This window comes from Psittacula echo, assembly GCF_963264785.1.
Source record: "Psittacula echo genome assembly, chromosome: 1".
In the NCBI taxonomy this organism is placed as follows: Eukaryota; Metazoa; Chordata; class Aves; order Psittaciformes; family Psittacidae; genus Psittacula; species Psittacula echo.
In genome coordinates this window covers 14,101,551-14,118,072 of record NC_137735.1, presented here as the reverse complement: position 1 = coordinate 14,118,072, position 16,522 = coordinate 14,101,551, and the positions used below count along the sequence as shown (strand labels likewise).

Below are 16,522 nucleotides of genomic sequence, written 5' to 3'. Positions count from 1 at the left end.
GTTTAAACCAATTCCCACATCCCATCTAAACAGCAAATTTTTTCAGGTTTTACTATAAAAGCATTGCTAGGAATTAAGAGTTAGAGTTTTCATAATATCTCTGTGATCCAGGAGCAGCACTCAGTTTAGCTGTTCCTGGGATTTTTCCCTCCTACATAATACAGATGAGGGTTTTTTAAACCCCTTTCACAAGCCACAGTGAATGAAAACAAAGCAATACAAATTATATAGAGGAGAAATCCCAGATGATTAAAACAAAGATTAATGAGACTGAATTAACTTTACTACATAGAGTTAACCACATCAACACTAATATGATTCTGAAAAGTGTACCTATACAATAACACTACATATATAACAAAATACGTGGAAGCAAAAAATAATTACATGCTATTAGCTACAGTCCCTTCTTTTTAAAGAAATTATTGAATCTTCCGTGTATTGAGCAGCTGTTGCTATGTTCACTCATTCATTCATCCACTCATTCAGCTGTTACTTATTTAATTAATTATTCAATCAATTGTTCACTGAGGGACCCTATATGATCTATGTCTTACAATTGACCTCAAAGAGTGAGGCAGCTGAATGCATCCGATAGAAAATAGAGAAAGGCATTGCAAGGTTCACAACAATTATCCAGGGTTCAAAGCCAAAAACTATTTCTTCTAGTCCATTGTCATATTCTGGGCGGCACCCGAAAGCCGGTGGTATCCACAGCTGCAAGGAAAGAATGCAAGGCAAATATTAATCACCAGCAATACTAGTCAATAGCCTGTAATGACTGTGACCCCATCGAACTGCAAATTGGTTTCAGAAAGGCTAAGAAAATCCTCCCTGTTGCTACTGGCACACACTGAAGAGGTTTCAGCTTCTGCTGCTGCTACAGTTTTTGTACTACAACTAAAGCAAGCCTAGGCTCCCACATTCCATGTTTAAATAAACTGTTCCCAAAGGCAAATTCACTTATTCTCCCAGAAGTAGTAAAATTTACTTGATACAAACTATAGAGCTTTGTAACTTTAATATACTTATCAGACTTGAGAGGTTGGGAAGCTTTTGGCTATTAACTTGTGAATTATGTTTAAAATGTCTTACCGAAAGGTTGCAGAGGAATAAAAATGCAGCGATGTTCTTCAGAATTCTCCTCCTGTGGTTAGTAACGGAGTTTCTACTGCAAAATGAGAAATCTGAGCCTGAGTGCATGACCAAACTATTTTCCTGACTTGCTTCTTCCTTGGCTCCACCACCACCATTTTCTCTCCCACAGATGCTGCTTTTAAATAAGCAGGGTACCTCCCCATCGTCATGAGTGGCTCTGTCATTGTAAATCTCTTTGTACGAGGGGGTAAGTGATAAAGTGTTTCCCCTAGATATAGTCACTATTCGAAGAGTTTTAATATCATCATTCACCTTGTCCTGCTCACGATGTATGGATTCAATGATGAAGAGGTTCTGAATATATTTCTCAATAATAACCAAGATGGAGTAGGGCAGGTTATACCAAGTGTATTTTGGATGCGCTTGGGCACAGATAATGGCGAGGATCGAGCCCCAGGAGAGGAGCCATGACCCTGCAGCTGTGCCCACCAGCAGCTCTGCATCAAGTTTTCGAGCAGGGTTTTTTGAATTATCCAGTGATCTGCCTTCCAGTCTGTAGATGAGAAGGGCGACAATTCCAGCTGTGCACATGAGAGCCAGCACAAAGATAGCATGCAAGTAAAACATAGTAAGTGCCAACTCGCTTTTGATTTTTGAACGTCCAATCTGGATTAAATACACTACAACTATGGCTATTGTGCTGGTTAAGATGATTAGACCAAAAATCATTCCAACAGTTATGCCATGGAATTTGAATAGAGTTTTGTGTTGCTGGTGGTGCTCGACTTTGCGGCCGATGTTCTTCCACAGGACATAGAGCATTGTGGATGCTAGGATGTGGTACTCTATATTAAAGGGATACAGGTAATATATTCCTTGAGAAAATACAGAGCAGAGAGTTGTTGTTGTGCAGTTGCATTGAGGTGCATGATCATCTAAAACTAAAGGAGAGGAAGAGATTAGTTATACCCATTATAAAGACTTATCATTTAAAGTGCATAGATACAATATAAATAAAATAACAAAACATAAAAAAGGTAAGATTTCAGTCAAACAACACATTATATGACCAAGTTAGCCACCTAAGAAAAGGTCTTGCCATTAATTCATTAATCTAACAAAGCCTTTGCAGGTTCACTGTAGTATAGTTTCTGACTTCACTGCTCAGGCTCTGAGCAATAATCACATCATGAACAAATGCTGCACCAAAGTGCACCAAACTTCAGCAGGGTCTTGGTAAAAATGCTTTTTTATGACACAAAAAAACAGATCCAAAGGGCTTTGAGTTCTCAGCCCTTCAGCTTAGAAGGCTTTTATGGAAGCCCAAAGATCTGTGGATCAGATCAAGGACAAAATTAACAAGGAAAGGGTTCAGTTCTACTCTCATTTTTATCAGTTATTTACATAGTGTGGTCTCTAATACCAAACCCACTTTATTAAACTCACTTTATTAAAATGTCTAGAAAAGAGGCCAAGTAAGCCACAAATACTTTCAGTCCATGTCCCAGTATTGTTTTAAGGTTAAAAAACATTAAAAAAATAAAAATCAGCCTTCTTCTTTTGAGAAGAACTAGAGGAGCTATGAAATCATAATCTCCCTGCTGTGCATCCACTTGCATTGTAAACCCCTAAGGCATGTCAGTGAACAATTGCTCATATTTGCAAAATACATAGATTTAATGTGCATTTTCACAATGTATGTATTTATAAATGTGTAAACGCACATGCTGAAGAACACATTTTTAGGCACTGCTCTCAGATGTGTGCCTGGAAGTTTTTCATTTGTTTTCTATAATTTTAGAAGAGAAGAGGAAATGAGAAAGTTGGAATTGTTTTGTCTCAAGCACACAGTGTTAAGAGATGACAAAAAACTGCTTTTACAGTGGATGGTATGTTAATGCCAGACTTGTCTTGTAGACCACTACTTCTCTCCCCCTTTAAGATGTTATTTCTGACTGTTCTTAATTGTATAATGATTCTGGTAGCAGAATAATACGACGTAATATAAGGAAACTGCTTCTATTTAACAAGTAGAAATATCAAGAAGAGCCACTAACTTCCGATTTACCTGTTCTCACCTAATGTACCAAGATTATGGCCATAGACTTAAACACAAGAAGTTTTGCCTCAGCATGAAGAACTTTACACTGAGAGTGGCAGAGCACTGGAACAGGCTGCCCGGGGGGGTCGTGGAATCTCTGTCTGTAGAGACATTCAAAGCGCCCCTGGACATGTTCCTGTGTAACCTGTTCTGGGTGACCTTGCCCTGGCAAGCGGTTGGACTAGATGATCTCCAGAGATCCCTTGCAACCTGGATCCCATATATGATAATGATAATGATCATATAACATTTCATTATGATCTGAACTATCAGCTCACTACCATTTGTCCAGGAATGACTATGCTGAAATAGTCATGAATGACCCAGCCCCGTCCTACAGTGACAAAGTATTTTGTACAAGAGTGTGCTAGAGCAGGAATTCAAAATGTACCAACCTTTTCACTCACCTATTGTTATGTTCCCAAAACCAAGCGTGATTAGTCTTTCCTTATGTTCATTCAGTTGATGTTTTGACTCTGTTAACACTCCATTTGTCCACAGGAGCAAATTTGTGAACACAGAATGGATAACTCCAAACCTACAAAATAAGGTTATTACTGAAGGAATCTGAACAGAGTATACCTCCATATAGGTTAAATTAAATGGATTAACTTTCTGTAGACAAGCTACATGGTACTATTTGTTTGTCAGTGCAGTGGAAAAATAAATCATAACTGATCTCTAAAGATGTTGTGTAATGGAGCACAATGAATGTTAGACTTCCAAAATTTACAGAAATACAATGGCCTAATGTATTAAAACATTAATAGGATGCTGTTATTAATTGCTATGCTCCCTTATGTTATAGGTTTTATTCTTTGGGCTGAATAAGCTTCATGTTAATGACAGGGATTGAACAGCCTGAACGGGGTTAATATTTTGCAAGCCATATCTCAAAGCCTTCTGCAGTGCTTCTTCATACTCACTGTGGCTGGTCTTTCTTCACAGATACCGCCTTCTCTAACTTCTGGTCTATGCATTTTTGCCTCCTGGAGAGAGCAAAAGCTAACAGAGGGCTTTATTCCATTCAAAGTATGGGTACAGTGAGGTAGGTCTCCATGCATTTTTGAGACTCTTGATTTCTGACAAGCTATTTCAGCCTTTGTGAAACAGAATAGCATTGGTGAAAGAAGTGGGTTAATTGTTCTGAACTTCCTAACAAAGTCCACACAATAGTTCTCTGTTGCCCAGCACTCATCGCTCCACTTTTGTAGAAGGCCGTCATACCTCTTTCCTAGGCGCAGTTCTATCATCTACCATTCTCCCAGGTATGGTTCTCCTGCACCCGAAGCTGATAATGTTTCTTCACCAAGAACAGTTCCTTATTACTGCACTGTTCTCAGTGATAAACTTGCAGTTAGGGATTTTTAAAACCTATTTATCAACCAAGCTGATTTCACCAGCTGACATTGCAAAGCCTTCTGTGATCACCCTCCTCATTGGCATGGGGCTTGAACACTTGCCCAAGAGAGCAGAACAAATGGAGAATCTTCACCACAGACCGTATTTCTAAGTAAATTTATTTTACTTCCTGTAGAAACTGGTCAGCTCATTGACAATTTGAGGTAAGTATTTTTAAAGTGACTATGTTTGCTTATTTATGTTCTACGTACAGATAAACTACATTAATCCACCTTCTCACAAAACCAAAAAACACATTGGAACTGGCTCTGCTGCCTCAAACACTAGTCCTCAGTTCTATAAGAAATGTGTGTATTCAGCTGTTTCAGGGGACACATCAGTTACCCTGCAAGAACCAAGTTCTTGTGTCAGAAACATGTACAGCCCTTACTGATTTGGGTACATAAGATACCACCAGGGAGGCTGCGTTTCCCAGGGCATTTGCACAGTTGCATCTAGCACAGCTGACTGGTGTGCTTGACGTGCTTGAGGGATAGGATGCCATCCAGAGGGACCTGAGCTTGGGAAGCGGGCTCATATGAACTTCATGAGGTTCAACAAGGCCCAGTGCGAGGTCCTGCACTGGGTCAGGTCAACCCCCAGTATCAATTCAGGCTGAGGGATGAAGGGGTTGAGAGCAGCCCTGTGGAGAAGGACTTGGGGATATTGATGAATGAAAAGCTGAACATAAGCCAACAATGTGCACTCACAGCCCAGAAAGCCAACTGTATACTGGGCTGAATCAAAGAAGGATGGCCAGCAGGTCAAGAGAGGTGATTCTGACCCTCTGCTCTGCTCTGGTGAAACCTCATCTGGAGCATCACATCTAGCTCTGGGGTTTTCAGCATAGGAAAGATATAGACCTGTTGGAGTGGGTCCACAGGAGGGGCACAAAAAAAACCAAAGCAATCAAACACCACTGCTAGGATGAAAGGCTGAGAGAGCTGGGCTTGTTCAGCATGAAGAAGAGAAGGCTCCAGGGAGATCTTACAGAAGCCTTCCAGTATCTAAAGTGGGCTTAGAAGAAAGATGGGGACAAAGTTTTTAGCAGGCCCTGCTGCAATAGGACAAGGGGCAATGGATTTAAACTAAAAGAAGGGAGATTTAGACTAGATAAAAGGAATAATTTTTTTACAATGAGGGTGATATAGCACTGGCACATGTTGCCCAGAGAGGTGGTAGATGTCCCACCTCTGATAACATTCAAGGTCAGGTTCGACAGGGCTCTGAGCAACCTGCTCTAGTTGAAGATTTTCCTGCTTATTGCAGAGGAGGTTGCTCTAGATGACTTTTAAAGGTCCCTTCCAACCCAAACTTTTCTACGTTTCTTTGTTCTAGTTCCAAATGGTGATTTCCATAAAAATCAATAAAAAATACTTCTGATATATTGCACTAACTGCAGGTTGCTGATGCAGATTCCCTTTCAGTAGCTAAATAAAGAACACATAATATAGTGCATAGTCCCAGGACACATACATGATGCTTCCTTCCTTCAAAAAAATCCAAATGACACTTTGGTATCATACATTGCCCATATCCCTCTCTCTGAGAAAAATGCATGTATTCTGTGACTAATGTATATTATAAAATATAAGCACAGATTATAAGGGTAAATGGATTTACTTTCTATTTAACTGCCCTATTTCTTTCTAGTTAACACAGTCAAGAGGAGAATCAATCTCTGTAAACTTTTACTGTCCCTCATAAAGTAAAACTGTAGGTGTTGAAACAGACCTACAACTATTAGCATTCTATGTAAGGATCAGATCCACTTTACCTTTCAAGTGTTTTGAAAGACTGGATAATATCCTTTGCATGGCACCACAGAAAGTAGACCTAAATGAAATGAATACAGAGAAATGTCATTACACCAATAAGCATGTGAGACACTCAAAAAGTCAAGTGCATCTGTTGTCAGAAACACGAATGTTTAAATCCTCTGATGATTTAAACTGAGGTAGCTCTGTCTCCTGGCATGTGAAATAACTCATGTTTTCCTGTGACATTCACTCAAGAACCTCTCTGGCATGAAGAGCCTGAGATTTCTTGTATGCACAGTGGCTCAGTATGACTTCCCAAAACATACTTTGCTTCTGTATCTGGATAGGCTTTTACTTCAATGACAAAGGAAATAAAGCTACCAGAGGTGGACATCAATATGATTACTGCAGGGCATGGCTTGAATAATTTATTGAATATATAAAATTTTATTGAGGGAGAGAAATAAGTGAAAGGATGCCAGACTCGATTAATAAAACAGTGGACACCCAAGAAGCAAGAGAAAAGTTTGTACTATCAGTCTGAGACAAACACATCAAGAACACAGCAGTTGCACTTCAAGGATAGCACAGAAAGCTCATCTGGACAATAAAAAAGTGAGATAACAGTACTGAGTTAGCAAGTAAATGAGAAAGAAGCATAAAACTGGGATGGTCTGTTTGTGGGAATATAAAGGAGACCTCATGATAGAGATTGTTGCTGGCACAAACCCAGTTTCAAGTGCTGATAAATGCAAGGAGAATGATACCAATATTATTCAGGGATGTTAGGGTACAGCTAGGAGTCCTATTTACTCAGAATAGCTCCTAAGACACTGAGCTTGACAGTAGGTGAACGATTAGGAGAGAAATGGTCCAAAAGGTTTCTCTTAGAAATCTGCCTGGTTTGGTGTTCCAGGAATGGTCTGGAAAGTGCAAAGAACTTTGGGCTCTTTTTCAGTAATAACTGGAAGTCCATTTTATCACTAAATATGCCAATTAGTGTAGGGTGCCTATGCCACCCAGCACTCAAATGTTCATTCACTCCCCTACTGATGTGTTTATCAAAAGGAGGTGTGAGGACTGTAAACCCCCAGATGTAAAGACCAGAAGATATCATGGAGAATTCAACTTAAATCAAACAAATTGAAATCAGCACCTTACTCTCATCTAATGTCACGTTCAATTTCCTGTTCTGGGATAGATGCAGCAAAATCTAACAGCAGAGGTAGAAGTATCCTTCAAAACTTAAAAACCAACATAAGTTTTGAAGACCTGTTCAGACATTAGAGTCAAGAAGATGAAAGTCAGTAAGGTAATGAAATACCATAAAATCCAATATTTGTTCACAGAGTAGTCATTGCCCCAAGGGGAATTCTGCCCAAAGGGACAAAGGCTGTGCATTATGTGAAAGAACATGATGTACAACATAATGCACAGCCCGCCTTGGAAAGACAGGTATGTGTTAGTTCATTGCTTGCACAGGTGCAGTATGTATATATTTGTTAATTTAATGGCACGTATCAGGATGCCTCATTTAGTGTAAAACACAAGAGAATCTGACACATATTCGGTAGAAAACACATCTTTCAGTGTTTAGATGACACATAATTAGGGATGTTCTCTGCTGTAATTTCATCCTGCGTTTCAAAGACATGATTAGATTTGTCTGAGGTAAGAGGTAGCTGTTAAACCACTTTTTAATTTTTTTCTTTGATTGCTCAGGCAAACATTCAAGCTTTCATTGTTTTAAGCTAAGCAGATGATAAATTCAACAACATTGGGTGATGTAAAATTTAAATTAGAATTCAATTTAAATTAGTTCCCTTTGTTCAGCGTTGTTAGTACACTGTTTCTTCCGCACTCAAGTTCACAGTAAACGGAAACCTTGTCAGCCCAGGGCCACTGAATGCAATGAGGAATGCTACATGCAGATCAGCAGGGGAAAATGTCTTAATTTCTTTGGTTTGTTTTCAGAGCTAAAATGAAGAAGGTGCAATACACAGAGAGTAGATATTACAGGAATGTGAAATTAAGATTATTTCAACCAAAACAGAATTTCACCCTCAGAGAAAAAAACACAAGAGATCACAGTTACTGCTTAAATTTCAATGCTTTTTTTTTTTTCTTACAGAAAGCAGAAAAATGAAAGTTGTTCAAATGCTCATTTCCATGTAGCTACAACTGCCCGGAAAAAATTTCTGTTCTTTCTGAATGACTTACTGATTGCTGAAAGTGCATTAAATGACCTGGCTATAAGTGAGCATCTTAGTTGACTGGCTTTTTCTTTCCTTTTTTCCTACAAACCTGCTGACAGGGACTCAAAGAAATTCATGTGGTAAGCAATCAGCTATGGAGTATACAATACAGACCTAAAGCCTTACAACAAAAAAGCAGCTAGAATATTTTACAGGAGTCATTATGTTTGCTACTGTGTAGCCACTCATAAGCATACCCAAATGGTTCTAGAAGGAAAATCCACATTTGTTTGTTATAGGAAAGGTGTGCAAGTATTTTATAACCAGGCAGGAAATGTTTTTTGCCTTTTGAACTGTCAGGCCTTCACCCCTAAACCACAATGGGGCATCAGGATAGATTGAATTGAACTTGTCTGGCAACTCCTACCTACAGAAACAAGTGAATTGTCTTTAGCCAAGCTGCTCATTTCAGCCTGAAATTTCTGAAAGTTAAATATTTAATTTGAACTAAAATTAAAAGCATGTAACTTCAATTCCAGACGAGCATGTTTTGATTACTTCTTTTTTGAACCCATGTGAATTTTACAGCTGAGCAGTTTCAGGTTGCAAAGCCTGAATTTACACATAGAAAGGATATACACAAACAAGAATTCATCCCTCAGAAGTATACTGTGATATGCTTAGAAATGAAATAAGTGTAAAATCTATTGATGACAAGAAGATAAACTATATTTTTGTAAGAAATACAGATATAAAATAAAACTGCAACCAGTAACTTTTACCTGTAAGATGGTGTGCACAGCATGTGTAACAGGAAAAATGCCCTCAGTTGGTGATAAACAGTTTGAAAAATCAATATAATATCCAATTTCAAAAGAGTCCAGAACTAAAGTAATCACTGCAAATAATGTAATCCCACCTGCAAATGAAAAAGATATTAGAAAATATTAACATACAGTTACAGTGTCTAAAGACAACTTGTACAATATACTAAAATCTTTTTAGGGAAATAAAAGTCAATCAATATCTCTGTTCTTTCTTAGGGAAATACAAGGAGATCAATGTTCATGAAGACAATTGACTCAATGTAGTAAGTCCCTCTAATTTGTGAAAGCCTCTGCCCAATATGCTAGGAAAGTACATCACAGTACACACCTTGCACAGCCAGTTTAGAGGAGCCATCCCAGCAATCGCCAGGACCTGGAGACACTCAGCACCTCGCAGATGACTCCTGGCTCCCTGCAAAGTCAGCCTCTCAGGTAACGGTAGCACTGAAGCAACCATACAGCACATGAATTAACGCTCTATACAGCCCCATTGCAAACTAGACAGTTTCAGGGAGCTGAACAATCATGTTACAGTCTCCTGGCCCAAGAGCTCGACAGTAAGAAGTAACACAATCACTTGGTATGCCTTCCCTGTGGTTCCGGAGGTTACGCTTTAAGTCAGAGACCAGAACTACAATGAGCTGTAGGGTTCGTTCTCCTAGAAAGGAACCAAAGATTTCATTTCACTGTTATTTCCACACGTACACAAAAGAAACCCTAATAAGTTTCTCTGTGTATTTTGTATCCTAAAGAACTTTCAAAATATATGTTTCCCTTTGATTATTTTGTCTTTTTCTTTTCAGGAATGTAAATGTGACAGACTTATTCTGGGAAGCTATACGATAATACAACATATATTACTAAATTGGTGGGTTTGTACCTGTATGGCCAAGCACTACTGGCAATAAAATTACTGAACCAAACTCTGGAGACTTCATTTGTTTTTTGTTCTTTTCCCTCTTTAGGCTTTCACTGAATTTAACTTGGGCTCATTTGAATTAAGACTACATAAAAATCTATCAACAGACCTTAACTGCACCTTAAGATCCAGATCAGCGTCATTATCTCTGTATTTCTTTGTAATTCCCCACATAATAAATAATGTTACTTGTGTTGATTTTGATGAATATTTAGCATTTATGAAGGACCATAACCTAACTTCCTTATAAGCACCATGTTCCACTTGAGTTGTGTTAATAAAATATAATACTACTTTAATAATTTATTTAGTTAATAATACATTTATTTTTAAAGTTGCATTGATGAAAATTAAATATAAATGTTAAAATATAATGTATTTTTTGTTAGTATTTCATTGACACTTTAAAATTAAACAAAAATAAACTTCATTTATTTTTACCACAAGGTTATGAATTCCAGTAGGATTTTATGTTTCTGTTTTACAATTTCTTTATAATAAAAAGAATGGCAAATTACTGACAGTGTAATTTCTACCAAGAGATAGAAACCTTTGCTTTCATATTTAAAAATCTAAATCCCGTGCTCTGTACTTCATGAATGTGTACAAGCCCATGCATATTGTTTATATATGTTATTTTGTATTATCTCTAACACATATAGCAGGACTGGAGCCCACATGTAAATAGATGTGCCATTTTCATTATGTATATATAGCAAATGGCATCATAAAATGCAAAAGTTTAGGCTACTCTTGAGATCAAATCATACATTTCCTTCTTTATTCAAAGAATTTTAATTACTCTAAAATAAATCAGAGTTGTTGATTCTTCTGAAAGAGCTTTACCTGAGGTAACTGGACGTGTTCTGGACAAGGTGTTGAACCAGATGACCTTAAGAAGTCCCTTCCTACTTAAATCTTTCTATGAGTGATTCTATGAGTCATGGTTTATTTAGAAAGCATGCAGGAAACAGACTATTTTGTGGGAACTGCAAGCTGTCCTGTTCCCGCTATGTAGATAATTGAAGAAGAAGAAGAATTGTTGATAGTGCACCTGCATCTTCAGTAAGCCAGGGAGCGTCTGGGGGCAAGATCGGGCTGGGAAACAGCCTGGGGAGTGATTGTTTGTAGAATGGAATTTACAGTGACTGAAAACAGTCACTGGGAATGATGTTGTTGCTGTTTGGTTTTATGTCTCAGGCCCATATCTGTATGCTATATATTACCATGCTTGAGTGAATATAAAGTGGAACTAGTTGTGAATAAAGTGGAACTGTGTGTGTGTATATTTAGCCTTTTTCTTTACAGGCACTGCACTGTTTCACTTTGCTCTGAAAGGTCTATAAGAGGGACTCAATTTGTATCACAATTGTTTCAATAAGAAGGTAAATGCTGTCATCTGAAGCAAAAAGATTATGAAAATCTTCCACAATTACTCTACAGGTAATTGTGCATATGTTGCCTTTACAGAGTATTTTAGAAAGGTATTTAATTCCTGAGTCACAACACTAATAGGTTAATTTCCCAATGAATTCATAGTGTGAGATCAAGCCCTGAGGAAGTGCTGTAGTGAAGTAGTAATGTCAGAGCAAAATGGGTGAAAAATGTGTTTTACAATGTAAAAGTTCTGCATCCTTGTTTCCATTACTCATGAGAGAGGCTCAGCAAAATAGGATCACATGGGACTTATTAACTAAAAGGAATGGGAGGAGAGAAGGCAAGACAAGGCGCAGATTTGGGTTTAAATTCACAAAAATAAAGAGCAAACTCAGATTAGCAATCTGTCTCATGCACCGTACATACATCTTGTCTTTACAAGGATGACCTGTACTGTAGTTCTACTCTGTCTTGCTTCCTTTTCACAAGGTATTTCAGTTGAATAGTTTTACACCCCTGTCCAGCAAACCATTGGGGAGGGAAAAGAAACCATCAACAGCAATAACAAAAACTCAACAACAAAACAACCCCATAAAGTTTCTTTGACATTGAGTACTTTGATTTATGTCTTAGTATCTCTCTTCGTGTTTCCTTTACATCCATCAGAGATTAGTGAGGTTCAGTCTGTTCCCATTAAAATCTATAGTTTTGCCATTGTCCTCTAAGGATTAGAAGGCTTTATATGATTCATTTCTTTTAATATTTGATTATTTCATTTATTCAAATGATATCTCGATGTTTCTGGTAATCACACAGGTGGTCACACTGTAAGCATATACTAAGTGTCCAACATGAATATTTAAGGGGCTTCAAAAGAAAATGATCATACTAATTTGCTTAGTCAAAAATCAAAGCATAACATATAATGACCATACATATGGTATGCTAATGGTTTCCGTGTTAACTTTCTCTGATGGGAACTTAAGGAGTATATGCTAAATACCAAATACTGGACAAATATCAGTAATTATAAATAAGGGAGTTAATTCCACTGGTTTGCTATTTCTATTTGAAAGTTAAAGAAGTGTGAAATGATTGCTATTGAGCACTGTATTATTTAAAGGAAAAAAAAGAGGGTTTTTTTAAATATTAATTGAAACCTGTGCATTTGAGGAGATCAAGAATAGGATTTTCAATATTGCCAAGTGCTGCTTAATTCTTTTAACCATCAAGACAAAAAAGAAAAAAGCCATAATGATACAGTTGCAAAAATGCCATTCTAAACTTGAAATATTGTTCGAATAATGGATGATCCAATGCAAGCAGTAAATAAACACAAGTTGAAGTCTGCCAAAAGCTTTGTAACTTTTTGTTGACTCGCTGCTTATATGCTTATGCGATGCTGTGCTGCTGGAGAACATGATAAAGTAAAGCCATTGGTGAAGCCAATTGATTTTCATTTTGCCCTCTTTGACTCACTTGGCTGAACTTCCAAATAATGGCCAGAGAGCTTTTCCTAACGGGGGATGAACTCAGGGGAATAAGTCAAGGAAAGGACTTCCTAAGCTTCCCTGTGATTATAGGGTCAGGAAAACTGTACCTTATTAAAGACAAAGCTCCCCCTGAAACCTTTCCCACACTCAGACTGTAAGAGTGGCTCCTGATCTACCACACAAGCAGGAAGACAACTGTGCTGTAGGATTCACACAGTTGATGTGTTGGTGCAAAAGCCTCTAGGAAATCTTTCTGTGGGCAACTCTTGTAAATTGACCATCTGTCCTTCTAGCATTGTTAACCATGTTGTTGACTCATTTTTTTTGTTAAATCATCCTATTTCAACATGTGTCATAGCAAAACGCTCTACTACTACTACTGCTTTTACCAAAGTTATATTCACAGTTCAAATGGAATCATGGAAATACACTCATTTTAATCTGTTTAACACATTTGCTCTCACAACCAGAGCAAGGAGATACACTTCAAATGGAGCTGATAGAGCTAGTAAAAAATGCAGCAAGCTTTCCGTGGAAAAACTTGATGAAAATTTGCCCTGCCCTTCTCCTATTTGGACTTTTAGTCTTTCAGATAAAAGATCTCTATGACAAAACCATTGATAAAGAGGAGGGCAAGGGAGATCTTGGCAGAGGAATTGCTACCTGAGTTTTTCCTTAGCTCAAATAAGTTTTCTTTTATCAACAGAGGGTAAAGGAGTTGTAGAGGTTTCTTATAACTACAAGAAACTTCCAAGAATAGCAAAGTGTAGGTCTCTCCCTAAGGGCGAATTTGTTGAATTGCAGCCTAGACATCCAAGAGAAGCCATGGAAGCCGCACCACTTGAGAAGCTAGTACAAAGAGCCATCCTGTGCTGGGAAAAGAAATGGATAAGGTAACCTAGTAGTTCAATCCAGTATCTTATTTCTAAGTTTCTGTGACTCCTCATATCCTGCAGGACAAATGAAATGCTGTGAATGCTGTGCCAAAAGAAAAAGGGCAGGGGTCCTGCTGTAGGAGAGGAAAGGTACCCTCTAAATAACAAAAGCATAGCTTGGTCCAAAATAGGATCGAGTTAAGCCTTGCATTAATGAATTCCGGGAGGTTGTAAGCCACATGAGCTAATAAATGAAAAATGACTGAGAAGTGATTATTGTTTTGGAAAACAGTGAATAATCACGGAGAACAATTTAATAGTTGTTACATGAACTCCATGCATCTCAGAAGAGAGTCTACAGACCATGGCTGTATGCTAGACATTAAGAAAAGAAAGTAAGGTTTTCCCTGAGCAATTCATACAGCACAATTGTTAACAATTGCAAAGAAAATGAAAGACACACAAGCCCTGAGACCAAGAACAACTGACGTTTCTACAACAGAACCTTACTTCTCAAAATATTCAGGTTTTAGATGATCCTGGGATTTTCATTTAGATAGGTCATTAGCTGCTGTGATAATTAACTGCTGTCTCATTGCTAGTAGGTAGGAAATATTTTATGGAAAAGATGCCTTACACCACTCCACTTAAAATACTTACTTTCCAACCTAGCATTTACAGTGCTGAGACTGGAAAAGAGATTGGTAAAACAGGGCTTGCCTACTACTCTGCATGGTGCTGATGTAGGTTGTTTCTTTTTCTTGGGATCCAGAAACACATCATTGCTGTCACTATTACCCTGTGAGGTTTCCCCATCTACCTTCTCTCAATACACCTACATATCCTCACCCTAGTACACACCGGACTCTGCATAGAGAGGCCATCGCATCCCACCTTGCAAACATGTACACTTTTCCTACAAGCTAATGCTAGCTTTAGAGTCCTTGTTTGGATGTTTAATGTACTAATCTACAAACTGATCTGGCAGTGGAATTTTGTCCTAACTGCAGATGTTTCTAAGGCATCACTGTGCACATATAAATGGGAATCTCTATATACATTAGTATAGAGTGCACTTGAGGACTTTTCTGACTAAAGTAGCCTAAAGTAAGTTGGATTACAGTGTCTGGAAAAGGTGATTATTCCAAAAGGATTTCATGACACCAACAAAACTGCCTCCTCCACTAGCTGTACTTTATTTTTCAAGTGTTGCCTCACCAGCCTGCTAAGGAAAAAAAGGCACCGGAGCTTTCAGCACTGTAAATGGTAGGTTGGAAAGCCAGGATGTTTAGCAAACAGCTTTCCCATACAATCTCCTAGTATGTTCAGCTTATGTATATATTTACTTTAGAGCGCACTGCATGTGCGTTAAGTTCGTGAATACCAGGATGCCTGCTGGTAGGGATGGAGAGGGTAACAAAGTGGTAGCAGAGACAGGTGATGGCACGGATGTCTGCAGCTCGATACCACCCTTTGTGCCACAGGCTAGTACTCACACTTCAGCCAGCGGGCTCCAGCGTGTGTGTCCTTGTCCCGGATCAGCCTTCTCTGCGTGCAGCTCCTGCAGAGGTACCACAGCATCCACAGGAGCTGGATGAGCATCAGCGTGATGAGGTAGGAGAGCAGGTGGCTCTTGCTGATGCCCACAGCATGCACAGCCCAGGCGAATGTGAGCAGCAGCCCGGCCAGGAACAGGTTGATGCCGTACTGGCTACTCAGGATCTCGGCGTTTTTCTGCGGGTAGCTGCCGCCCAGAGAGGGGGAACCGACGGCTTTCTCCATCACCCCTCCGCCCTCCAGGTGCTGCAGGCAGGCGGCCTCGCTTCCCCCGGGGAGCTCGGAGGCTGGGGGCTGGCCCGTCCCCCACCGGCGGCTAGGGGCGGAGCGGGACCGCCGGCCCTCACCGTGCCGCCGGGCGTGGGCTGAGGGGGTCCCGGCTGCGGGAGCGCCTGGGTGACCCATGGAGAAGGCAGGCTGCCGGGAGATAAAGGCTGCCGATGTTTTGCGGGACACGGGGGGTCTTAGCGCAGGCTGAGCCAGGAGCTAGGGCAGAGATGAGGGTAAGGGAGGTTAGCCGCGCGGTGCCACGGCCCTGCAGAGGGGCAGGGAGTCCCGCAGGGCTGGCTGCAGTGAGGGACACGGAGCTGACGTCCGTGTTGATAGAGACATCTATCAACATGCGGCAGAACATGTTCCCTAGATAGGGAGGCGGGGAAGATAGCGAGCGGTAGACAAAACACCTCCGACGGTTAATGGCTGGCTGGAAAGCTGAGGAACTGCCAACGTGTGGGAAGCTTTCGGAGGAAGGGAGAATGGGCGATGGATAGAGCCTGCCTCGCAGCCGGAGAGCCAACAGCCGGCGATGCACACAGGTGGCAGTGGGGTCACCCACCACACGTTCATGCTCTGGGCCTCACAGTCCAGCTTCTTTTTGGCAACTGGCACTTCCATTGGCAGGAAATAACCTTGATGTTCA

The 16,522-nt window shown here is 39.7% G+C and overlaps 1 protein-coding gene across 1 annotated transcript; it reads right to left on the bottom strand.

Annotated features, from left to right (window-relative positions):
• Window positions 1-546: 546 nt before the first annotated feature.
• OTOP1 (otopetrin 1) lies at window positions 547-15,828 on the bottom strand (the record flags this gene model as incomplete). The annotated part of the gene is made up of 6 exons (XM_080620339.1): window positions 547-717; window positions 1,096-2,039; window positions 3,607-3,737; window positions 6,378-6,436; window positions 9,338-9,474; window positions 15,543-15,828. 6 exons carry the CDS (start codon window positions 15,826-15,828, stop codon window positions 547-549), a joined length of 1,728 nt encoding a protein of 575 aa, XP_080476465.1.
• Window positions 15,829-16,522: the final 694 nt, after the last annotated feature.